Genomic DNA, 26261 nt, shown 5'->3' with positions numbered 1-26261 from the left:
TATATATATATATGGTCGTTCTAATCATTCCCCTATTAGAATTCTTATAGAACTCGAACAAGTAATTCATATATACCAAGGAAATTCTAATTCATCTCCTACTTCTTTGCCTAATATTCCTTCCCGTAACGACACCAACGCATCGGTTCACTTTACCAGTAAACTCAAAAGCTTGGCTGATAAAAACCACCCCATTGACGTGCCGCACAAGATAACAACTCATTTGTTCTTTACACTCTCCGTCAACTTACTACCCTGCCCGAATAATTCATGTGCTAGGCCACTTGGGAGACGTTTTGCCGCCAGTGTCAACAACATTAGCTTTGTCAACCCCACAATTGACATACTGCAAGCTTACTATTACCATGTCAATGGGGTATTTGGAACTCGCTTTCCAAATTACCCGTCCTTGCTGTTTAATTTTACACCTCAGAACTTGCCGTTGTACTTATTGTCGCCAAAGCGAGCGCCAGAGGTGAAAATACTGGAGTACAACTCAACGGTGGAGATTGTGCTTCAGGGGACAAATGTAGCGGCAGGAGATGACCATCTGATGCATCTCCATGGATATAGTTTCTCCGTTGTGGGATGGGGGTTTGGGAATTTTGACAAGGACAAGGACCCTTTGATGTATAATCTTGTCGATCCTCCTCTTCAGAACACCACTTGTAAATGGTTTGACTACCATTAGATTCAAGGCCGACAATCTTGGTACGTAATTAATGAAGACACTCATTATCTCTAGTAAATATATTATGTAAGGGCTGTTTGATAATAACCATATCAGCTTTCAGTTTCCAGTTTTAGTTTACCGTCCCTAATTAGTTATATTAATGAATGATAATTAGAACATATGATAAATTGTTCTTGTTGTTGTCGTTGTATGTAGGTGTTTGGTTTATGCACTATCATATTGATCGACATATTGTGGAGCCAAAAATAATCACAAGGCGACACGTGGATTGTTGGACAAAAAGGACCAAAATACCCCTGAAGTATACCGAGATCTCTACGCGCAAGCAATCGACAATCTTTTTTCAACAAAGTAAAAAACGCTCCAAAAAAGAGGTAAACAATTCAAAGTCTATCTAATCAAATCCCTTTTTGCAAGGTAACCTCCAAAATAATGTTATTTGGTTAATTAATGGATTAATTACCCAATTAATCCATTAAATATAAATTAAATCATCCAATTAACCACCAAAATATATCTCATTCAACCCTAAAAGTAGGCAATGGCCGGCCACCTCCCTTTCTTCCTAACCTTTTTCATTTTTCTCCATTTTATTACCCCATTTATACAAATAATCAATTTTGTAACCACCAATTTATTCTTTAGGGTTTAATTAGCCAATAAATTGACTAATTAAACCAAAATCATAACCACAAAATCCCTTCAAGGACGGCCACACCTTGAGGGAAAAGAGACAAGCCTAATCCTATAAATAGGCTCATATTTTCACCAAAAATTCATTCTAATTCTCTTACAAAAAATCTCAAATTCTCTAAACACTATTTCTCTCTAAATTCTAACTTTGGCATCGGAGGTTCTTCGGCCAAAACCCTCCATTCATTGTGGGCACGTGAGGCTCTTGGCCTTAACCTAAGGTGTTAATTGTTTTGTAGGTGCAAAATTGTCCAAGATCAAGAAGGAAGAAATTTGCATCCACACATATGTCATGGGGCATGGAGATGACGTTCATAGTGAAAAATGGAAAGGGCCTAGGAGCGCAAATGCTACCTCCGCCACAAGGAATGCCTCCATGCTAACAATTGTTATAAAAGCTTTCGAGCTGGTTATATGTTCATGGCAATAAATTGGGATGGTTTAGAATTGGTGTGCTTTTATAAAAAAAAATTAAAAAAAAAACCTACTTCTATTGTTCTGTAAAATAAAGTAGTATAGTATTTGATAAATTGTATTTCCAAAGTGCTTTGAGTAAGAAAAGTTGTGTCAAGGTGTTTGATAAATTTTTAAATAAAAGTGGCTTGTTTGTGTGCAATGACTAAAAAGACCTCGAATGTAAGAAAAGTTGTACTAGGAACTCTTTGGATTGGTCGTGGCTAGGATATATAATTCAATCGATCCCACTTAATAAGATAAAGCTTTGTTGTTGATTTGTTTTTCTATATTATCACCGATTTGGGGGCAGTCGACTACTCAAGAACAAGTGGAAAATTTTCATCAAAATATGATGACCAATGCGCATTGTATTAGTACTAAAATTAAAATTTACTTGGCCTTATTTTCCAAGATTGGTTCAACTGTCAAATATATTTTGTTCATGAAAAAGAAACATTGGTGACAGCCAGCCACATTTCATATGCAATGGATTGTTTAAAACAACTCATAGGGATTTTCTAGTACTCAGTTTAATCTGTACTATAAAGTTTTAACCGGTAGGTAATTGTTCAAAGATATTCTACTAGTCGGGGCTTCCCTTCCCCTACAATGGATTCATACACTCAATAGTTGTTGACGAGAACTAGCTGGCTTAGGAAGAATGTGTGCTGCCACACAACCTCCTTAATTCTCTTGCCACTTCTTCCATCGCAGGCCTTTCGGCACTACTCAACTTGAGGCAACTCTTTGCAAGCTCCGCAACTGCTCTGAGTTGCTCTCTGTTTCCCTCGTTTACAAGTTGTGGCACAACGATCTGAAAGATGTCATTTTGTCCTACAGAAGAAACGAAATGGGATGTTATGATTCTTCGATTTTCTTGTCTGTGAAAGGACAATGGCATCTCCCCAGTTAGAAGCTCCAACAATACGATTCCAAAGCTATAAACATCGCTCTTATCTGTCAACTGGCCTGTATAGAGATATTCCGGATCAAGATAACCAAGTGTTTGCTGCACCAATGTCTTCATCTGGGATTCGTTACCGGGGACCGGGACCAACCTTGAAGGACTAAAACCGGAGACTTTGGCCACAAAACAATCAGTTAAAAGTATGTTGGACGAGTTGACATTTCCATGAATGATCATTGGTTTCAACGAGTCTACTGCTGAATGCATATAGGCAAGAGCAGTTGCAGAGTCTGAGGCTATCTTTAAAAGGACATGCCAAGGCAATGCACTCTTGCCGTTAGCATGATGAATGTAGTCGAACAAGGTCCCATTGCAAGGGAATTCATACACTAACATGGGAGCTTCAGTCTCTAAGCAGCAGCCCAAGAACTTCACCACATTTTTATGGTTAATTTTGGTGAGAGTGACGATCTCGTAGATAAGGCGCTCGATTTGGCCCTCGTGCACTACTGATTTCCTCATGTCTACAATCGCACCGTCTGACAAAAGTCCTTTCCAATCTAATGCACTTTCTCCTGGACAAAAATTATGACTCTGGTTATAATAGGCAGCGGCCGTCTCTAGCTCCTCGGCTGTAAAAACTTTTGGGCTTCCATGTGAAGCAATATGCTGCTTTAACAATAACCCTCCATTTTGCTCGAAGAACTTGGCTTTGAGATTAATGAACTTCCGTTTCTTCACACTGGAATAAACCCCAGTGATCCCAAACGACATAAATAAGCAAAAAAAGCCAAGACCTGCAAGTTTAGCTTTAATTATATACTAACATATGCATCACAACTTCCAGCAAATTAAACAAATAGAGCAGGGGAATTAATTTACGGAAGTACCTAGAGTGAGCTTTACCGAAATGACTTTTTTGTGTTTGATGTAGCGTCTACCAGTTTTCCTATGGTCATGATTATATGCCTGGTTTGCTTTTGAAAAGTGATCATAATATTTTGATCGATTCACTCTAATCGTTGTGTCTCCAGCTAAACCAACGAAGTTCTGTGACGTATACATATAGACTCGTTATAAAAATAAAATTAAAAATTGATGTTAATTTTTTCAATTGTTATACAAAGAAGGTCAAGAAATTTTACCCCAAGATATACTTGAAAGATCAGATCATTATAGTAAGCGTCGCCGCTGCAGATGCCATCAGGATTTGCAAAGGGAATGGCGCCATCGAGATTACTTGTTCGTGAGAATGGTCCTGGATTTGTTGGCCTGTAGGAAGTGTTACAGTTTATTATGTCAGGCCAGTGTACGCCCGCAGTTCGGAAGCTGGTGTTAGAGTTGGCTTCTGATAGCGGTAGCGGTGCCAACAAAAACAATGATATTAAGCTAAACCAAAAGAGTTTGCGCAGGAGATGATGTCCAAGATTCAGAATCATCCTTTCCATCTCCATTTTTATCTTCCCTTTTATGTTTCCTAACATATTGTTTCTCTCAAGTCTCCGCTAGCTTCTAACTGAAATAGTGGTTTATACAAAATTTTGAGGGATCAATCTCCTTGTCTCCATCCATGTGTGTTGACAAATGCACTTGCGCTCCTCCTTCTCGTTTCTTCCATTCACGCGGCATTGAATATCTTGCTTTTTTCATTCGGAGGTCACGGTTTCGTGGTCTCTTCCTTGGTGCAGACCGAAATTCAACGATTCGAACGGTCTATTTTGTATGTCTCGATTACTAGATAATTCTTTTAAAAATTTAATTCAACCCGAAACCATTTGCCTATTTAATTATCACGATGAAATTTCGTTGTTTCTAATAAAATATAGTATTCGTTAATTTCTTTGAATCCAATTAGATGTCTTACTTCCGATTGGGCTAATATTTTGCAAATATAATCTATGAGGTGCAACTTGAGGAAATTTTAAAATATCATATGAACTTATACGCCATTCACAATTTGTCTTATAAACTAAAATTTAAGTGATTGTCATGTCAATATTCCAAAATTATTATTTGGGCATCTTACTTTAACTCTGTTAAGTTTCCAAATAAATTGAGTTCAAAGTTATTTTGGACTTTTGACATCCTTTTCACAAAAGTTATTTTTTATTTTTTCTATACAAAAATACATTTACACTAAAGGATGAGGGAATTGATTTGTTTCGGACCTATGAATTTTTGTTAGTAAAAAAAAACATGTTGCGTTGGTTTCAAAAGCTTATGATGAACCACTAAAATAATATATTAGGCTCACTAACGTGAAGTTTAGCTAATTGAAATATTTGAGAATTTAATGTGGTCAATCATGTCGATAAAAAAATAGAGTTAAAATGTCTAAATATTGATATGCAAATAGCTTCAAATTTTGGATGAAAAACTTAACAAATTGAGGACTAGCATGACAACATGAGCTTCAGATGGTCTAATTTCAAATTTTATAAAAGAGGGGGTAAGTTTTGTCGGTTTGGAGGCTTTAATCCGTGCCCCCATTATGGATTCGAAAATGGCAGCATGAGCTTCGGACGGTCTAATTGGTTGGAGTAGCGCAAGGGACGATGTTAGAAATTTCTTTTAGTAAGGGCATCCTGAAAAATAACTAAGAAGATCTAATTATAAGATGGTTTATAACCCAATATGATAACAAAGATGATTTCAAATGATGGTGTATCACAATTTCAATGGTACAAAAATTTCAGTCTAGTGGTAGTGGAAAGTGACAAAGTGATGAGAAAAATATTACTACATGATAGGCGAGAGAGGGTTTTTTGATTTGAATGACAAAACAAGTGCATTTTTGCTCATATAATATTTGAATGACAGAATGTATGTTGAACATTAGATACATATATTTACTATAAACATAACGCGTGTATATTACATAACTAAAGTCTACATTTTAACAAACGAATTATTTGAATTGGGGCATTTGTCGAGCGAACCTTAATTGAAGCGGAACGCCCTTATCCTTTCTCATAAAACCCAAGTAATGAGTCGCCAGTATTAAAAGCCCAAAAGTGTCAGCCCAAGTTTAAGTGCCGCTAAAGTGCCGGCCATCAGTGCGGCCATCAGTGCCAACTCGGATCCAGTAATATTCGAGCAGATTCTCGATGTTAAAGCCACCAGATATCCCTTTCAACCTTCGGAGAAAAATTGAAAAAACAAAAAAGAACAAAACAAAAAGAAAATTCCTTTTTCCACCCTGTAAAAAGAAATTTCAAAAAAAAACAAAAAGAAATTTCAAATCCAATAAAAAAGAGGGGCCAATCACAGATTGACAAATGACAATAAAGCAGCTTCGACAAGCGTCACATTCACGCACACCGACCGGCCCCACCTTTCTTTTTATTTTTTTATTTTTAAATTTCAGTCACTATTCTAAAAACCCTGCATATTTTTCCCCGTAGACTCACATTCACGCTAATTATTATATTTACATGAAAACTTAGCAAAATATTTTATATTATTTTTAGTGAACAGACATTTATTTTTGGAATATGGTCAAATTTTTTTTTATAAAAATTTGTAAATCAAATAATATGTCACTAATAAGAAACAAACATGTTAATCGATACTTAATTAATAATCTAATCATCAACAACTTCATAATTTAGTTTACACAATTTGATTTAAAAATGTGATATCCCTAATATAATTTTTATTTTTTGTGTGTGTTTTTTGACCAAAAGTTCATTTACTTAGATAAGGAGGACTTGCTTGCACAAGGTATTCCAATGTTGTTACATAATACATCAACAATAAAAACATTATGTATTATTGTATTTTAGTTTCTCACATGATAGTGCGTTATTGTATAGTTGATAATCACAATTGACATATCCAATGTATATTAATCGATAATCATACTTGGCTTTATCTTCTTTTTCATTGTTATGTGTACTATTGAGATATTATTGAATACAAATTATCGTGCCACATCACTCGTCCGCTTGACACACAAAAGACCCCTTCATGTAGGTGTCATGTACGCCAATTTTGATAGAAAAAGCTTAAGAAATTATGATCACATCATTTATAAGACACTTCACAAAGTTATGAGACTTTTTGTATTTGATCTCATTTGCGGCCCCACATTTATCACTCTCTTTGTGATAGTTGTCATAACAACGCAGTTCTATGAAAGATCCACATCCATTTTGAAGGACCCAAATGTTTTTTGTTTTTTACTTTTTTTAAATTTTTTTATTTTTTATAAAAAGGAGACCACTTCCACTCTTATGGAACCGAAAAGACTCACAGATACATTTCAGTTTCTCTCAATCATCAATGTGTAATTTATCCGTGCCAAAAATTTCAAGACGTATGGAATCAAACTCAAACGTTGGAGGTTTCTCTTTTGTGTGTTGTGAGCGGATAAATTACGTGAAACGAAAGCCCAAGTGAAGAATTTCTTGTATTCAAGGGGGTGGAATGCCATATTATAGGGCTCACCGATGAACTATTTTTGGTCACGCACGCACCAGTAACAACATTTATACCACCGCACACGGACAAACAAAGACACAGAGGAGTGGAGGCAAACCCACACCAACCCTATCTATCCTTCTCTACAAATACAAACGCAAACCCCGAACCAACTCGTCACTCGCTCTATCACTCGCCCCGCTCTCCTGCTCTCCTGCTCTCCTACGCCACTACCACTTCTCTACTGCTTCATTTTCAAGCTGTCTTTATTTCCCTCCCCCCTTCTCTCTCTCTCTCTCTCTGCTTTTTCCCCTAATTAATATATAAATAAATACCCACACACCCTTTCGCCCCTGCCTCAGCACTATTCTCTTTTCTTCTCTCTCTAGAATCTTTTCTCTCTCCTAGGGTTTCCGTGGCTTCCGGTGTCTCTATTTCCTCCTCTCCACACTGCTATCGCGCTCTAGGGTTTATCGGCTTGGGTGTCTACGATCGTCCTTCCTTCTCTCTCTCCCCCTTTCACACTCAGTGGCTATGGCGGCTGAGAAGCTAAGGGACTTGAGCCAGCCGATTGACGTTGGCCTGCTCGATGCCACCGTCGCCGCCTTCTACGGCACCGGATCTAAGGAGGAGGTGAGTGATTGCTGCTCCTTTTCTATCTTTGCTTTCTGTTTGTTTTCCGACCAAGTGTGCCCAATTTGCAATTGCAATCCGGGTTTTGTGCCTTGGGGTTTAAGCTTTCTGTTTGGGTTTTTAGAAGTTGAGGGGAAATTTGAGTTCTCAGACCTAGGGTTTAACTCTTGAAAACCTTCATTTGGGGGAGTTTTTACTTTAAGGGAAATTCTGGCCTAGCTTCAATGTCTTTTATCGGGGGAACATTTGAGCGTTTGATGGATTACTGCACATTAGCTATCTGCCTATTTTTGGGGTTTTTTGGTTCGGTGGGTTTGGAAGAGAGATATGTTAATATTGTGTGTTCTCAAATAATTCATGAACTATTAAGTGAATTGGTAATTGGCTTCAGTGTGAAATTTTGAATAATCAATCTTTCATCCTCTACACTTTCGGAACTAAGGAAACCATGATTGAGTAATGATGGTGACCTGGTTATTCTGTGACTGCATTACATTCTTCTCTTTGAGAAAATATGAATGCATTGCAATGATTATTGAATACTTAATACCAGGATTGCTCTTTGTTTGGACGAACTAGGTTTACGAAAATATTTCAGCTTCCCTTACCAAAACAAAAAGCGAATAAAATGGGTAATGCTTTATGGATTAGCTTGTAGCGTCAAAATTAGGATCCATATGGTATTTGGATAATGGATGTGTTGGCAAATTATATGCGTAACTTGTAATTTTGTGGGCCTTACTTTAATTCTCCAAGTACTTTGTGTTCTTAGAGTAATTTTGCTCCACGTGTTGACATTACAGAGGACAGCTGCAGACCAGATATTGAGGGACTTGCAAAACAATCCTGATATGTGGCTCCAAGTTGTGCACATTTTACAGAGCGCAAAGAACCTAAACACCAAGTTCTTTGCCTTGCAGGTCAGTTGTGTTGCATAACAATCTATAACACACCGCATATACTTTTTGTATAACAAGGCCACCGTCAGATGCCCAGACAGTCCTTGCAGTAGGGCAGCGAGGCTGAAGCAGGCTTCAGATGTGCTTTTCAAAACAGCCAAAAAATAGAATGCCTTTATGTGGTACAACAACAACAATAATAATCAAGTTGACTGCTTAAGTGTGTATGTTGTCCTATGTTAAACAAGGCATCATATAAAGTCTGTAGAATGCTTATACCATGTAATCTTGCTGCATATTCATTAGCTTTCTCATAGTTTGATGCTTTGGAAAAGGATTCTATACAGCTTCCCATTACCTTTATAAATCTTTGTATTCGTATTTTAAGGTGCTGATCTTATGAGCTTTTCTTTGCATCCACATCCAGGTCTTAGAAGGGGTTATCAAGTACAGGTGGAATGCATTGCCTGTTGAACAGCGAGACGGAATGAAAAATTATATCTCTGATGTTATTGTACAGGTATGAATCATGAAGTAAATATATGAGGATTGCAAGTTTTTCTCATTTAGATAGTCAAGCAGTAAATTTTCTTTCTTACCATTGGTTCCTTTTGTGAAGCTATCAAGTAATGAGGCCTCTTTTCGAATGGAAAGACTTTATGTCAGCAAACTCAATGTTATATTGGTTCAGGTATTTCCTTGTTCTCTCCCGTTAGGATTATTGCATTTGTTGCTTTTTTTTTTTGGTTGGTTTGTTGTATCAAGCACTTTGTTTTCTTTTCTATTTGTCTGTTGGCCCTTTCTATTACACAATATCTGAAATTTACTTGTTATATTCAAATCTGTAATTGCTTGCTTTGGATATGTTTGTGATGTAATATATCGACATTACTCCATGTACAGATTTTAAAGCATGATTGGCCCACTAAATGGCGAAGCTTTATTCCGGATCTTGTATCAGCAGCTAAAACTAGTGAAACCATTTGTGAAAATTGTATGGCCATATTGAAGGTAAGCATTTTTAATGTTCAATTTTAAAGATTGAAATCAAATTGATTATGGTTCATTGGGTTAGTACTAATTGCTTGAATGTTTTACCCTCAGCTTCTAAGCGAAGAGGTTTTTGATTTCTCAAGGGGGGAAATGACACAGTTGAAGATTAAAGAGCTTAAACAATCATTGAACAGGTAATTGGCTGACGAATTTGGTATCTTTGTTTTTAATTGAATGGGCTTGTCTGACATGCCATACTTTTACTTGTCGATTTATTGGGTTTGTCCAATCTGTTTATTTATTGTTTTCTGTTTGATATTCTTTTTTTTTTCTTTCTTTTTTTCCAGTGAGTTTCAACTCATTCATGAGTTATGCTTATATGTACTATCAGCCTCTCAACAAACCGAGCTGATACGTGCAACATTATCCACATTGCATGCTTTCCTCTCATGGATTCCCCTGGGCTATATTTTTGAGTCCCCTTTGGTGCGTATTACACTTTTGTGCGGTTCTCGATTACCCTTCCAAAGGATTTATCCTTATCTTTCTATGTTGTGTCTGTATTTACAGCTTGAAACCCTTCTGAAGTTTTTTCCCATGCCTTCATATCGGAATCTTACCCTTCAGTGTCTAACGGAGGTACATTGTTGTTCCATTTCTATTAAGAAATTTCGTGGTTGTTGCACTTGGCAACAAGGTGCAACAACGAGATACTGCGATATCGCTGCTTCCAATTATTTAGGCTTTATCATCTGCTATTTTGGTTTCAGGTTGCAGCACTTACTTTCGGTGAATTCTATAATGCGCAGTATGTTAAGATGTACAGTATATTCATGGTGCAGTTACAGGTGTGTCAATATATCCATTTTCATTTAATGTGTAGTTAGGAATACATGGGATAATAGTGGTGTGTGGATTGCACCACCCTTGATTTTTTGGAGTGATAATAATAACCATCTTTAATGTTGGAATCGAAAGTTTTGAAGAAAGTAACCAATAATTGATAACTATAAAGGCATAAGGATTGTTGGAGTAAGTATACTCACATAAATTGTGCATATTCTGATACGTTTACTCTTACAATATAATTTGACTTTCATCATTGTCTTATTCTTTTCCTAATGCATTTGAATTTTTTTTAATGGAACCAATTAGACTATTCTCCCACCCACCACAAACATACCTGAAGCTTACACAAATGGATCTGGCGAGGAACAGGTAAGTTTTGTCTAATGATTGTGGGCCCCAATTGTTTGTGTTAGTTTATTGAGCTAGTTTCTTATGATGTTGTTTTGTCAGGCATTCATTCAGAACTTGGCACTGTTTCTCACTTCGTTTTACAAGGCAAGTTTCTTCTCTTTCACGTGAATATGTTGATGTAGTGCCTTGCCTTCACAAGCCTTAAGTTAATAGTTGTAAATGAATAATGTTACTAGTGATATGGTATTTGACGATGATATTTCTATCAATAGATAGTGGATTTTGTGTCCAATATTGGGTATAGGATCGTCTGCTGTTTCGGTTTATTAATCCTTAAGCATCTGTTGAGGAGTGAGGACGTTACTGATTGTCTACTTATTCTTTTTGCAGGCGCATATTCGTGTTCTTGAAACCACACAAGAGACTATAGCTGCATTGCTGATGGGTCTTGAATATCTTATAAACATCTCATATGTGGATGACACCGAAGTTTTTAAGGTATGATTAATTGTGATGTGCTCTCTCTCTCTCTCTCTCTCTCTCTCGCTCTCTACCCATTTGAACAGATGATTTTAAGATTTGACTTGGACTTGTTTGTTTTGACCAGGTTTGCTTAGACTATTGGAATGCTTTGGTTTTGGAACTGTTTGAGGCACATCATAATCTGGATAACCCTGCAGCATCTGCCAATATGATGGGGTTGCAGGTATTTGAATACTTCCATATTTATACTATTTGTTGCTTTGAGTTTCCGTTTTATTCCTACATAAGTGTATTCTAGTTCAATTGCAAATTTGTCATTTTTTTTTTATGTTCTACTTTGTAGATTTCCTTTTAATTCCATTGCAAGAATAACTCGTCTCGTACATAGATGCAGATGAATTTGCTTCCTAGTATGGTTGATGGCATTGGCTCACAACTTTTGCAAAGGCGGCAAATATATGTTGGTATTATGTCAAAGTTGAGGTTGCTCATGATCTGTCGTATGGCTAAGCCAGAAGAGGTTATCATTGTTGAAGATGAGAATGGCAACATTGTTCGTGAGACCTTGAAGGACAACGATGTTCTAGTTCAATATAAGGTGATAAATCTTATATTGCTGATATAGTTGTAATTTTCTAAGCTATCAAGCTCATGGTAAGGTGATAAATCTTATTGGGAGCAGCCTCTCCATAAATGGGGGTAAGGCTAGCCGACATTCACCTCTCCCAGACCCTGCGTAAAGCGGGAGCCTTGTGCACTGGGTACGACCTTTTTTTATCAAGCTCATGGTAAACTTTTCTTGTTATGAAATTATGGGTGCTAGTATATTCTAGATGAAGTTTATTTGTTTTTCTGAATATAAAGAAGTAATAGAATATTTGATGACATGGTGGGCGATGCGAAAGAATTAGATAGCTTCTTTTTAGGTGTCATTGTCAAAACATTGTAGAGGTGTTCCTGTAATTTTGATTCGGCATGATACAATGGGCGCTTTACCTTAGTGCATTTGATTTGATTTTGGCACGAACTCAGTTTCTATGATATGCTTCTTTGTCTTAATAATAGAAAACTTGTGAATTATTTTTTGTTTTCTCCCTTCAGTTTTTTCATATTTAATTCTGTTATTGGTATTATTCTGGTGTTGCAGATCATGAGAGAGACTCTGATATATTTGTCACATCTTGACCACGATGATACCGAGAAGCAGGTAAAGGGTAGTTTTTTCTTTGAAGTAAAATTAAACAATAACCAAGCTTCATTCTACTCGTTCGATTCCTTTGATGCATAACCCTGCAAGATGATGCTTGTAGCATTACGTTTATCTTGCCTTGATAATTTTTCATATAATTTGAAATAGTCTTCTTTCATATGTGACCTAACTCATCATGCACCGATAATATTCCTTTTAGTATAATCTCTGTTGTATGGAACCTCTAAAGTGGGCTAATATTTCCTATATAGATTTCTACTGATCTTTCTCTTTTCACTGACATTGGAAACAGATGCTAAAGAAATTAAACAAACAACTGACTGGTGAGGATTGGGCATGGAACAACTTAAACACATTATGTTGGGCAATAGGGTCTATATCTGGTTCCATGATGGAAGAACAGGTATGCTTTGTCTTATTATTTGAAGAATTGACGGAAGACATGTTTTTTTATGATGATTTCATTATGACTTCTGCTTTTTCTACAGTTATTGTCCCAGAATGTGTTTTGATGCCTATTACCCTTTGCTCTTCGCAGGAAAATAGATTTTTGGTGATGGTCATTCGTGACTTGCTGAACTTGTGTGAAATCATAAAAGGGAAAGATAATAAAGCAGTTATTGCAAGCAATATCATGTAAGTATTTGTGGTCCTACATGTTGTTTTGGCTTAAGCTATAGGTTCGCTGCCCTAAATGTGTTACCAATAGGTTTCACTGACCTCTATTTTTATACTATAAATATCCTTATAATTTAAGCTTTGCTTTGTTTTCAGGTATGTTGTCGGACAGTACCCAAGGTTCTTAAGAGCTCATTGGAAGTTCCTAAAGACTGTTGTCAATAAGTTGTTTGAGTTTATGCACGAAACACATCCTGGAGTCCAGGTGAATTCTTTTATAATCATGTTTAAGGTTGCTTTTGAAATTTTAAACATAAAATGTACATGTTAACTGTTGCAAATTTTTTTATGATATTGCTAGTGTTATTTAAATATGTATTTATTTAAATATGTATGCTACTCTGGGACTGTCTTTTTCATTGGGGTGGTCTGGGGTATTCAGTTATATGCGCATATTTTTTTAATATTAGTCTTCTATAACTGTTGTTGCATATGTTTCAGGACATGGCCTGCGACACATTCTTGAAAATTGTTCAAAAGTGCAAGCGTAAATTTGTTATTGTACAGGTATTCTCTCTTATAAGTTGGCATTTTAGAATTGTTCTTGTCATCGAAGTTGAAATTGTGTATTTTGAGACCAAGAAGAAAAGTAATTTTGTATTGTGTGTTTCATTGACTGCTTTTGTGATTATCAGGTTGGAGAAAATGAACCATTTGTGTCTGAACTCCTGACAAGCCTGCCGAATACTGTTGGCGATCTTCAGCCTCACCAGATTCATACTTTCTATGAAGCTGTATGCCTTTCTTATGTCCCTTTTTCTACTTAGTTATATATAAAAATTTGTTATGAACAATTGCATTTTTGTTTATCATAGGTTGGTCATATGATTCAAGCAGAGTCTGATCCCAAGAAGAGAGAAGAATATCTACAGAGATTGATGAGTCTCCCAAATCAGGTATATTTGGATATACATACAATGTGCATGACTACTTGCAAGTCCTCAAAATAGCTTGTAGCTTATTATATTTGCTTGTTCACCAGAAATGGGCCGAGATCATAGGGCAAGCACGCTTAAGTGTTGATTTCCTGAAGGATCAGGAGGTAATTCGGACCGTGCTTAATATATTACAGGTATGATTTTTCAAATTCTGTTATCTAGGTATTCTATAGTTGTTAAACCATATCATGGATAATGGAGATGATGTTGATAAGATTATTGACGTAGCTTTATTGTATCTTGTTTTCTCCTCTCTTTTTTCTGACGGTTGTTGTCAGTTGATCTTGTTTATGTTAGATTCTGCAGTCTCTGTTAGGTGAGCTGTTGTCTTTGTAGACAGCATCTTTCTGTGAACTTTACTGCATCCTAAGTGGGCCTCATATGTGGTCCTTTTATCCTTTCCTTTACATACTTGGTGAAATCTTTACTTCTATTTTGCAATGATTGTTCATCCTACTGTGTCATATCAATATCAAATGTGATTGTTCTTGTGGCTTTAGCCACACTGAGTACCGGGTGTAATTCTGTTGTTGATTTACAGACAAATACTAGCGTTGCGAGCTCCCTTGGGACGTTTTTCCTGTCTCAGATCTCAATGATCTTTCTGGACATGCTTAATGTGTACAGGTATGGCCAATGTTTTCAGACGTAGAAAGAATTTCAGATGTTTAATTTGGTTTCTTTCTTCACTAATATAGTTATGCTCGGCTCTATTTGTTTTGAACAGGATGTACAGTGAGCTTGTATCTAGTAACATTGCGGAAGGGGGTCCCTTTGCTTCTAAAACATCCTATGTGAAACTTCTACGGTAGGACCTTTTGTACAAATTCCTTTTCAGTTTAGCAATTAAACCTCAAGTACCATGTTTGATTTATTTCTCAACAGGTCGGTGAAGAGGGAGACTCTCAAGTTGATTGAGACATTCTTGGACAAGGCTGAAGACCAACCACAGATTGGAAAACAAATTGTGCCTCCCATGTTGGATCCAGTCCTAGGCGACTATGCTAGGAATTTGCCTGATGCTAGAGAGTCAGAGGTTTTGTCACTTTTTGCCACTATCATAAATAAGTATGTTACCTTTTTTTTCATTACCTTGTATATTTTGCTTTTATTACTTGCTAGATATGATACCGTCTGGCTAAAAACCACAGCCAACTAAAACAACTTGTAAGCTGCTGCCTACATCTTTCTTCTGGCTAAGGAATTTGTTATTTTTTTCTTTACTCTCTTCCAATTGCTTATGTTTGTATCCCTTGTTTATAGGTACAAGGGTGCAATGATAGATGATGTGCCAAGGATATTTGAAGCTGTTTTCCAGTGCACATTGGAGGTAAGGATGTGGCCTGTTTGGCAATGGTCCAGAAAAAATTTGATTTTTTTTTTATTAGTGTTCAAAGCAATATTAATAAAACTGCCATACATATAGATGCCACATGCATTTGATTTGGCTGAACATGTTAGTATTCTTCCCAAGTTCTTATTCGGTATCCCTTTCTCCATAATGCATTGCTGAAGAGGGATTTTTGCATCTTCTTGTTGGTGTTATGTTTGTGTTGCATCCCCTGAGGTCTGAATCTGATACCTAAGAACCTCTGGAGTGATGGTTAAAATTAGAAAGTTTTATTTGTACCTTAGTTGTTTTCTTTACATGTCTTTATTCTTTGCCCCTGCAGATGATCACAAAAAATTTTGAAGATTACCCAGAGCATCGTTTGAAGTTCTTTTCTTTACTTCGTGCCATTGCTGCACACTGCTTTGCTGCATTGATTCGATTGTCGAGTCCGGTACATGTTTAAATATTTCCCACTTGTTTGTCTTCCATTACTGTCAATGTGAGCTGGTTAGATATGAGTGATTATTGGCTTCTGCTTAAATTTTTATAATTGTCACAAACAGACGATCAAATGTTTGCATATTTTTTGTTTACTTCAGCAACTAAAGCTTGTCATGGATTCAATTATATGGGCGTTTCGGCACACCGAAAGAAATATTGCTGAAACTGGGCTGAACCTGTTGTTGGAAATGCTGAGAAACTTTCAGGTGTGATGTCGTGCGTATTTTTGTTAGTCATATTGTAATGCCATTTAAGCTCACACTGTCTTGGTTGATTTGACAGAAATCAGAGTTCTGTAATCAGTTTTACCGTACATACTTTCTGACAATCGAGCAAGAAATATTTGCTGTCTTAACTGATACATTTCATAAGCCTGGGTTCAAGTTGCATGTCTTGGTTCTCCAACATTTGTTCAGCCTGGTATTGTATCTTGTCAAACCTTCTAGTTATTTTCTTGATTTCATAAGCTTGCATAAATTAAAAGTTAAATATTTACTGGTTACAGGTGGGAAGTGATCTATTGAAGGAGCCTTTGTGGGATGTTGCAGCTGTTCCATATCCATATCCTAATAATGGAATGTTTGTTCGTGAATATACAATAAAGCTTTTGAGTACTTCATTCCCGAACATGACTGGGGCGGAGGTATATAACTATGGATACTATTATGTTTTTTTTGTCAAATGATAGATTTTGTTAGATTAGCCACCGATGGGGTTCAAACCCACGCCGTCCTGCAAGGACTCAACTTCTTTTCACTAGTGTGGTAAAGGGCCACTTGCATGGATACTATTATGTTTGTCTTACTCTTTCTTTTCTATGTATATCACTTACCTGAAGGTTTTCTTGCCAGGTTACTCAATTTGTGAATGGACTATTTGAATCAACTGCTGACGTACCCACTTTTAAAAATCACATCCGAGACTTCCTAGTGCAATCCAAAGAATTTTCAGCACAGGTAGGATACCATAAGCATCCGTTTAGACTCCCAATTCAGAGATGCGCATTTTTTATTTGTTGCCCATTCAGTCATGGAAGATTTGGTATTCACTTACGTTGACTAATTTTTTATGTTGATGTTAAATGTTGCATCTTCTGTTCCCGTAGAACCCCAACGTCTCTTCCAATTTTTCTTTTGCTGGGATGTGGGTAATCTGGATGTTAAACGGAATGTTGTGATTGTGCAGGACAACAAAGATCTTTATGCAGAGGAGGCTGCTGCTCAGAGAGAGAAAGATCGGCAACGAATGCTTTCTATTCCTGGGCTTATTGCCCCCAACGAAATACAGGACGAAATGGTTGATTCCTAGGAGGCTAAGTTTAATGATGAAGCTAATTTTGAGGACAATTGATGGAGATGCAAATGGGCGTGTTGATTCAATCCTCAGATTCTTCCAGCGCAAATACAGCATTTTTTCCCTAATTAGTTTCCGTTTTGTTTCTTAGTTCAAAATTAGTTGAATCACAAAGGCGCCTTTAGTGTGCTGTTTGCACCGTTGCCTTTGAAGTCTATTGGGATATGGTTGTAGAGTATTTAGGTGCTGCTGATTTAGGGAGGAAGATATTGAGAAAGGTTTTGCTGGATCAAAATTAATCTTTTGTAGTTCGAACTCGCCAGGCGGGGTTCTTTAAAAGAAAAGACATTTATGTTATTTGTCTTAGGTGTAATATACACTAACCTCGCTGTGCTGTGCAGAAGTTCCTCATATTTTTTGTTTGTTTGTTCTAGTTTTCAATAGAACGTGGCTGCCTCGTCGATTTCATGAGGTTTAGCGCAGATATTTTTGTTACATGTTAAGGAGGGAAATCTGTGTAATTCGATTGTGTTTAATGTATGTTTCTATTTGATTTAGAAATCCTCTCTCAAGTGTTTGTTTCATGTGATGTTTCTTTCGTTTCTTCTTGGTTGCTTTTGTAGCTGAATGAGTAATCCACTTGTACTTCCCGCTAGACCTGTAAACGGGTCGGGTTTATTGGGTTTGGGTCGGGTTCAACCCGACCCGTTAAGTTAACGGGTCACCCGAACCCAACCCGTTAAGCTAATGGGTCACCCGAACCCGACCCGTTAAGCTAACGGGTCACCCGTTTCACCCGTTAACACCCGTTAACAATTATTATTATTATTATTTTTGCATAAAGTTGATTTTTTGTTATTAAGACTTTACTAAAATTACTAAAATATCCTCAACTAATGGGTGCTAACGGGTGTTAACGGGTGCTAACGGGTCCAACGGGTTGACCCAAAGTGACCCGTTATTTAACGGGTTGTTAACGGGTTCACCCGTTAGCGACCCGACCCGTTAAGCATCCACCCAAATACAAATATTAACGGGTTGGGTTGGGTCGGGTTAACGGGTTGGGTCCAAAATGCCAGGCCTACTTCCCGCGAACTACTCTCACTTGCAGCATCTCAGACCCAAAGTTTCAACCCAATCAAACTTGTTGACGGGCAAAGCTCAATTGGCCTATACTCTATAAACACAAACGAGATATGTCAGTGACCAGTTTATTTACTTGAAACGAGGAAAGTCACGAATTTGGAGAACACTCTTAGACCCCATGTGTTATAACCGCAGGTGAAGGCGGTGTAGTAATAAATGTAGGAAAAACATTGGTAGCTTGATTTCGATACTCGTAGGGTAGATCGTAGCGTGCTACATTATTATTGAGCAACGAACAGCTATTGCAGCTGGTGTGTATTTTTAGTGCTACATATTTATGGTCCCCGTACTATACTTGATAATTGGATCCTGATACGATGTCCAACAGCGATTTGAAGTTCCGAGTGGAGCTCCCTTGTGGTCCAACCGCCTCTACTGCCAGTTGTTTGACCCTCTTTATATTGTCTCTGAATTTCCTCCCACTTTCAGGCGACAAAACCACTTCCAAGCTTTTTACCAGCCCCTCCCTGGTAAAAACTCCATCCTCCACGGTTACCCCGATCTCAAACACCTCCTCCACCATCCTTGCATTAAGCCTCTGGTCTGCAAAATATGGCCTACAAATCATGGGCACCCCTCCTGCTATAGTCTCCATTATCGAGTTCCAGCCGCAATGCGACACGAAGGCTCCGACCGAATCGTGGGCCAGAACATGCGGCTGTGGAGCCCACGGCACCACCATCCCGTTCAGCTTTGACAATGTTTTTGTCAAGAACTCGTTCAGCAACGGTGTCTTGCAGCTGTCCTTGATAGACCACAAGAAGGGTGCTCCGGTGGCTTCCAGGGCCTCCGCTATTGCCATCTGCTCCTTCTCCGCTGGGCTCGCCACTGTCCCGAAGCTGATGTACACGACGGAGGATGGAGCCTCTTGCTTGTCTAGCCACGACAAGCAAGCATCTGATGGCGGCAGCGGTGGCAGCGGGGATGCTACGTTGGAAGGTCCTACGTTGAGGAGTTTGTTGACTTTGGACTTTAGGTCGTTTGGTACGGGGAGTTCCAATTCTTCGAAGCCGTTCATGAAAACTGCGGTGGCACGGGGGAGGAGCCGTCCCATCTGAAGTAGCATGCCGGAAATTACCGAGTCCAAGTTTCCGAAAATGACTCCTTCCGCTAAGTCTTTGATTCGTACATTGGAGAGACCTTGGATGTTGACATTTTTGTCGACGATGAGGTCGTTTTCACGACCTGTAATGCCTGAATGCACAAAATTTGATACTAAAACCTAAAATTGAAATCATTCGATACTTAAAACTTGAAATCCAAGTAATAAATAACCATTATGTATGTTGATAAATGAGAGAAATATTTAAAAAGGAAAAGTGAAGCACCTATTTGTGACTGGAAAGTGCTTTTCCAATAAACACTTGAAAGAAAAATGCTTTCTCGATAAGTACTACCAAACGAACAAGGATTCTCAATGCTTCAACTTTAAAGACAGGATAAGTAAGTGTTAAGTATAACGTACGCACCTTGAGTTCCAATAGTGTCGCGGATGAGATCAGTATGCACATGAACAGAGAGGGATTTGAGTCCGGAGATCCAGAAAGTGACCCAAGGCGCTCCCAACTCGTCAGCCAAGTGGACTCCAAACCAAAGGAAGGCGTCGGTGATCAAGCAGCTGATCTGCTTCCCGATGTCCGCCACGGAAGCGTCTAAGCTCCTCCGGATGTTTTCCGGTGCCGCGTTCATGAAGAGCTCTATGTCCTCCTGCGGCTTGCCCACGAAAACGTACCCCTCCGGCACTCCGTCAGCCACATCGTACACCCTTATGTTACGCGGCATGTTATTAATGCTGTTGTTGGAAAAGAGAGAGCTGTTGGATTTTGAAGTGCTGAAGAACGAGAAGAGAGTGTTTGGAAGGGCGGAGGCTAGGCGGCGCACGGTCTCAAGCAAGGCGCTTGCATGGCTAGAGAAAGGGAAGGCTACGACAGCCACGTGACGGTTGTAGGCGTCGGCGAGATGGGGTTGACCATTAGTTGATGATGGTTCGATTTCGATGGGCAGCGGCGGTGCCATTACAGCTTACAAGGCTAATTAGAAAGGGAGTTGAATAGCAGTAGCAGTACTGATGGAATAATGGAGTTAGCTAAGGTTGGATTGGACTGAACTGGAGTGGACAGGACTTCATATAGTCGTTGCTTTGTCGTTAACAAGAAATGCATGCGCTACTCACCAGTCACCACCTGCAATAACAGAGGGGAAGGTAGTCAGCACGAGGTGACCGACCGGTTGCTATGGTTATCGTTAGATGTCACATCCCAGTCTTGGCTCCGTCGTAGCACGATATTGTCTGATTTGGGCTCCGGCCACGCCCTTACGGTTTTTTTTTCTGAGAACTCAGACAAGAACTTCCCAATGGGTCACCCATCCTAGGAATGCTCAACCCGAACTTGTGTAACTTCAAAGTTACGACGGAACCCGAAATCAGTGAGTTCCCAAAAAGCCTTGTACTATATGGAGGTGGGCATGTACATATAAGGCACATATTCCCCTCTCTGTTTATCGATGTGGGATGTTACATTAGATATTAGCAAATAACAATGCACGTTACAACCCCCGGGGAGCCCACCGAATTATTATTAGGAAAATTAATGAAAAAGGTTTGAAAACTTTAAGTTTTAAAGATAAAGATAAAATAAATGGTAAAGTGAATAGTACCATGATTGACATTTTAGTGTAAAAATGTGGTTCTCCGTTAAAGTGAACAGTACTGAGAGCTTTTCGTTAAAATTCTCATTATTATTTGACTGGGGCCTAGGGATGGCAATATGTTATTGCATTATAGTCGGAGCCTGCTCAAAGGAGATAAATTTTTCGTTGTGATCAGAACACGGAGGGTACATCACGTGTTTTTATATAAGTGGTGAAAATTTTTATTTTTTAAGTTATTACTTTTTAACGTACATATCCGACAATTTGTATAATGACATGTGGTGTACCACCTCGTGTATCGGTCATATTGAAAAATTTATCCTCAAAATAACGAGACATGTGTTTTAAGGTTCACTTTGAACCAGACTTTATATGTTTTTTCATCCTTTATTTTAGGTTTATCTGTAAAAGAAAACTTCTCATTTATTCTACTTTCGAAATGAGAAGGAAATAAAATTTCCTTATTCTTCTAATTATAATAGAGTAAACTGTCGATTTGCCCCCTGAACTATCACCCAACTTTCGATTTGCCCCCTGAACTTTTTAATTGGAAAATTAAGGACTTAAACTAATTTTTTTGGCCGATTTGCCCCCTGCTGTTAATTTTTCATTCATTCCATCCAAATTTCTGTTAAATGGAAGCATATGCACAACATGTGTGGGTAGTTCGGTCACTTCATTCTTTAAAATAATTGAAAACCTTAGATTTCTAAAATATAAACCTATGCAAATATGTGTGATTCTATAGCTTTTATGTCTGAAGGTCTAGTGAAATGACGCTTTTGTCCACAAATGAGAGTTACGTGGTTTGCACATGATAAGAGTTAACGTTAATTTGGATGAAATTTATGAAAAACTAACGGTAGGGGGGAAATCGGCCAAAAAAATTAGTTTAAGTCCTTAATTTTCCAATTAAAAAGTTCAGGGGGCAAATCGAAAGTTGGGTGATAGTTCAGGGGGCAAATCGACAGTTTAAATTGAAAATTTCCTAATTTTATACGGTTGCATAGATGATTGGTAAACTAGATTACAAAATTTCCTAATTCTACTAGTTTAAATTGAAAATTTTATTAAGGTACTACGGAAGGAGATTCGAGCCTCTACATTTATACATCTTGCAATTACCCGCATTTCATCTTTCATTTTTTTCACATTCATTGATACTCAGAATGTGCAAATATAGATATTCGAGATCCGTAGGTAGGAGAGACTTTCTCTAGTATACACCAAAAGTGACACATTTAAGTTATATATCTAAATAAGAGCTATTAGATTATTTAACCTAACGAGATCTAACAACTCTTATTCAAATGTGTAAATTAAATGTTCATTGGAGAGTTGCAGCACATCTACAATTTTCTGCCTGTCTCTTTATGCAATTCGTTAAATTCAACTTTTAACAAGGGTAACAAATAATCACTTTTAGAGATACAAAATATGTACTAAGGGCATAATATTAGACTTGAAAATAAATAGATTTTGGCCTAAAAAAATTGTCGAACAACAAAGTGGCAATACAATAACCATATCATACCAATTAAATTATTTGTCACATCAAAATATGATATACTAAAAATTTAGTACGATAATAATAATCAATTTCGCGGTATCAAAAGTTAGATGTGGCAATTGATAGGAAAGTTTTGGTACAATAACCGTACCAAACCCACCCTACAACTATGTAGCAATTAGCAAAAGAAAAACGGCCGTTCTCACAACACTTGTCTTTCCTTCTTTCAGTGATTCAGAGGAGGAGAAATGGACGGAATATTCTAATTTACCATCATTGTATTTGCATTTTTGTTTCAACATAAAATAAATATTTAAATTTAAATGTAAAAGTTGGATGCGGTCTTTCTTTTTTTGCATCCAATCAATCCAGAAAATAAAGAGCACGCTGTTGTAAAATCGATGGTATGTGCAGTAGAATAAACAAGACACAAAATTTACGAAGTTCCTCTACAGTGAGTGTGACTGAATTACATCCTCGGAGCAGCAGTGATACTTTCATTATAATCTGAAATAATAAAAGTACAAAAATTTTCATTAGTTTTTCTTTTATTTTATAGAAAAAAGTTAATGTAGTAATATTATTCACTTTATAAAATTTTCACAAATAAATAGTAAAAATACTGTATATAAATAGTAACAGACTATTATTCACATATGATTCACAACACACGCGACCTTTCTTTGTTGGATGCGGTCTTTTTCTTTACCATCATTTTATTTTATTTTTCTTTTATTTCAGCAAATTTCTCTGCCAGGCAGGCCAAGGCTCACGTCACGCGGGTGTTGTTTCTCTCTCTCTCTCTAAAAATCGATCGAATCCCCTACTGATTTCTCTCTCTCTCTCGTCGACGATGAGCTCCCGATCAACTTCGTCCAACACCCACGCAGACGAATAGAGAGAGAGGTCGAACTTTCCCTTTTTCTTCGAGTATTGTGTTGATTGTTTCGTGGCCATGGGTCAAGCTTTTCGCAAGCTCTTCGACACCTTCTTCGGCAACACGGAGATGCGAGTACTCCCTCTCTCTTTCGCTATTTCACTCTTTTTTCTCATTTCATTTTATATATTCTTTTGTATTTCGTCCGATTTTTGTAGCTTTTTTTGTTCTGTTTTCCTACCGTTTTTTTGGTAGTTTGATAATTATATCTGTGCAGGGATTAGGGATATCTAGGGTTCATACAGTAATGGTTTTCTTGTTTGCTAGGTCAATTCTTCGATCGGAGGAGTTGATGCCGTCATTAATTAGATAAACATATTCAGTTAGGAATTTATTTGGCGCTATATTTCTAAAATTATTCATGATTAGATAATATTCTACGATCACATTAATACCATACCCTCGCCTGATTAATTGTACATTTTTTTTTGATCAAACGATAAATTTTGTTAGATTAGATATTAGATTAGCTACCAACGGGTTTGAATCCACGCCGTCATGCAATGGCTCAACACCTTTCCACCACTGCATGCAACGGCTCAACACCTTTCCACCACTGTGGTAAAGGGCCACTTGCTTAATTGTACATGTTTGTATTCCTATAAAGGTGCATCAATTACGGCTTGTGTAAGTGTGCGTTCATTGCGTTCATTGTATGCTAAATCATCAATTTCGGGTTTGATTTTCATTGCCTCCATTTGATTATGTTTAGTCGGTGATTAGCATTACGCTGACCCGCTTTTCATATTTGCGCGGTGGCATAGGTTGTAATGCTCGGCCTCGACGCAGCTGGTAAAACAACCATCCTTTACAAGCTGCACATTGGAGAAGTTTTGTCAACTGTTCCTACAATAGGTGGGTTTTGTTTCTCTGATCGCTAGTATCGGACTTCTTGATACATCGGGCTTTTGATGTTGGGGAGTTCTCACCTATGTAATATACATCAGCGGTTGTGATTTAGATTTTTCGGTTAAGGAATTTCTTTCTTTGTCTCAACAGGTTTCAATGTGGAGAAAGTTCAATACAAGAATGTGATGTTCACTGTTTGGGATGTCGGTGGACAAGAGAAACTAAGGCCACTCTGGAGGCATTACTTTAATAACACGGACGGACTGGTAATGGAGCTTTCTCTGGTCTTCTTCTACTGGATCATGGTTCTTGAATATTGCTAGTCAGTTGTCCCGGTTCACCTTTCTCAGCTTTGTAATAGGTCAATGGATAGAAGGTTCTAGATATCCTTAACATGTTTATTTTCCATGTACAGATTTACGTTGTTGATTCCTTGGACAGAGAGAGAATTGGAAGAGCAAAGGCAGAATTTCAGGTTGTATGCTCTGCGATGCGGTACAGTTTAAATACAAGTGCGCCTATTTGTTTCTCACTTATCTTTCTTCTTTTCAGGCCATCATCAGTGATCCATTTATGCGCAACAGTGTCATCTTGGTGTTTGCTAATAAACAGGATATGGTATGTCGTAGTGTTCGTTTATCTGCATATTGCATGATGATGTAAAGTTCATGATTTCAACGAACATAAGAATGTGCAAGTTATTTGTACAAGGGGTGTGACTATTTGGTCTCCAAGTTAGAGATGGGACAGTGGATTATGGCGTTTCTTCTGTATTCTACAATTATTTGTGCTAGGAATTTGGGATTTGGGCTACAATTATTCTAGATGCATGAGATGTTAACCTCAAGTATTGAGGTCCCAAATTAGAGTGCTTAAATTACAATCTACCTATTGAAAAAACAATAATATTTACATCCAGCCTTTTTCATTTGCTTTTGGAGGTGGCCAAAACTTTCGGTCACAAGGGTAACTAAACCCCAGACCTACCTCTTCGTTCCATCCCACTCACGCGACTTGAAACTCACGGGTGATAATGCTTTGCTTTTCATAGTAGTTTAATCAGCTTACGTACCAACATAACAAACGTAATTTAGACTCTGGGCAGTAGGCTTACTGATCCTGTCAGAGGTCATGTACTTATTTCTTGTCCGCAAGTTAGCAGTCCAGAGTGCACATGATTCTGAATTGTTGGTTCCTTCTTGGAAACTTGGTTTGAGTTATTTAATTGTTGTTTTCCTATCCAGAAAGGAGCCATGTCGCCAATGGAAGTGTGTGAAGGACTAGGCCTCTATGATCTCAAGAACAGAAAATGGCACATACAAGGGACTTGTGCCCTTAGAGGTGATGGCCTTTACGAAGGCTTGGATTGGTTATCTAGCACGCTGAAAGAGATGAGAGCTGCTGGATACTCTTCAGTGGGCACCTCGTCATTCTAACAGTTGAGGTTGGTGCTTTGCTTATTAATGTTTTACCAGCTTAGTTGGCAAGCCAAGTCCTCAACAAGTCCTCAATTAAATGTTTATTCCTTGTATTTCCGCAGGTTTATTAGGATTCTTGGGTCTGTCAATCAAAATCGACGACGAGCTGGAGAGTTGGTCATTGGTTCATCCAAAAGTCCCTGGAGTGTAATCAACTTTTCCCCCCTTCTTTTTGAGAGTTTAGTCAGTGCTTCCTCCTGGACTTGCTTTGACATTCAGACATGTAACCTATTCCGATGTATATTCCAAATCGCCAGGTTGTGCAATCGATGAGTATTTGCTGCTACTATGTAAGATTTGGATTTTGCCCCTTGAAAAATATTGTTTTGCATATTTGTAGATGATTGATGATGCTC

At 37.8% G+C, this 26261-nt stretch overlaps 4 protein-coding genes across 7 annotated transcripts; 2 read left to right on the top strand and 2 right to left on the bottom strand.

Annotated features, from left to right (window-relative positions):
* Positions 1-2243: 2243 nt before the first annotated feature.
* LOC126625824 (putative wall-associated receptor kinase-like 16) lies at positions 2244-4261 on the bottom strand. Of its 2 annotated transcripts, none has more exons than XM_050294924.1 (3): positions 3896-4261; positions 3641-3800; positions 2244-3559 (listed from the first exon to the last, which is right to left on the bottom strand). In XM_050294924.1, the coding sequence occupies exons 1-3, from the start codon at positions 4232-4234 to the stop codon at positions 2496-2498; spliced, it is 1563 nt and encodes a 520-aa protein (XP_050150881.1). In that variant the 5' UTR covers positions 4235-4261; the 3' UTR covers positions 2244-2495. The 2 variants fall into 2 exon arrangements, with proteins under 2 accessions (XP_050150881.1, XP_050150888.1); XM_050294931.1 differs by having other exon boundaries at positions 2244-3547.
* Positions 4262-7315: 3054 nt separating this feature from the next.
* LOC126625762 (protein EXPORTIN 1A) lies at positions 7316-17894 on the top strand. Of its 2 annotated transcripts, none has more exons than XM_050294827.1 (32): positions 7316-7805; positions 8609-8725; positions 9132-9224; positions 9324-9395; positions 9608-9715; positions 9809-9891; positions 10045-10183; positions 10268-10336; positions 10468-10545; positions 10853-10915; positions 10997-11041; positions 11288-11395; positions 11505-11603; positions 11769-11978; positions 12528-12587; positions 12883-12993; positions 13129-13226; positions 13365-13473; positions 13710-13775; positions 13904-14002; positions 14084-14164; positions 14251-14340; positions 14748-14833; positions 14934-15014; positions 15092-15274; positions 15470-15536; positions 15880-15990; positions 16139-16246; positions 16323-16460; positions 16546-16683; positions 16892-16996; positions 17226-17894. In XM_050294827.1, the coding sequence occupies exons 1-32, from the start codon at positions 7707-7709 to the stop codon at positions 17346-17348; spliced, it is 3237 nt and encodes a 1078-aa protein (XP_050150784.1). In that variant the 5' UTR covers positions 7316-7706; the 3' UTR covers positions 17349-17894. The 2 variants fall into 2 exon arrangements, with proteins under 2 accessions (XP_050150784.1, XP_050150792.1); XM_050294835.1 differs by having other exon boundaries at positions 7317-7805; positions 11775-11978.
* Positions 17895-18574: 680 nt separating this feature from the next.
* On the bottom strand, positions 18575-20594 carry LOC126625777 (anthocyanidin 3-O-glucosyltransferase 2-like). Of its 2 annotated transcripts, none has more exons than XM_050294846.1 (2): positions 19949-20594; positions 18575-19694 (listed from the first exon to the last, which is right to left on the bottom strand). In XM_050294846.1, the coding sequence occupies exons 1-2, from the start codon at positions 20493-20495 to the stop codon at positions 18769-18771; spliced, it is 1473 nt and encodes a 490-aa protein (XP_050150803.1). In that variant the 5' UTR covers positions 20496-20594; the 3' UTR covers positions 18575-18768. The 2 variants fall into 2 exon arrangements, with proteins under 2 accessions (XP_050150803.1, XP_050150812.1); XM_050294855.1 differs by having other exon boundaries at positions 18575-19673.
* Positions 20595-23380: 2786 nt separating this feature from the next.
* On the top strand, positions 23381-26238 carry LOC126615674 (uncharacterized). The gene is made up of 7 exons (XM_050283546.1): positions 23381-23653; positions 24343-24433; positions 24578-24693; positions 24843-24902; positions 24980-25045; positions 25672-25871; positions 25968-26238. The coding sequence occupies exons 1-6, from the start codon at positions 23597-23599 to the stop codon at positions 25861-25863; spliced, it is 582 nt and encodes a 193-aa protein (XP_050139503.1). The 5' UTR covers positions 23381-23596; the 3' UTR covers positions 25864-25871; positions 25968-26238.
* The last annotated feature ends 23 nt before the right edge of the window (positions 26239-26261 follow it).

This window comes from Malus sylvestris, chromosome 1 (assembly GCF_916048215.2).
Source record: "Malus sylvestris chromosome 1, drMalSylv7.2, whole genome shotgun sequence".
In the NCBI taxonomy this organism is placed as follows: Eukaryota; Viridiplantae; Streptophyta; class Magnoliopsida; order Rosales; family Rosaceae; genus Malus; species Malus sylvestris.
The sequence above is the reverse complement of the archived record's forward strand: the minus strand, read 5'-3'. Positions and strand labels throughout refer to the sequence as shown.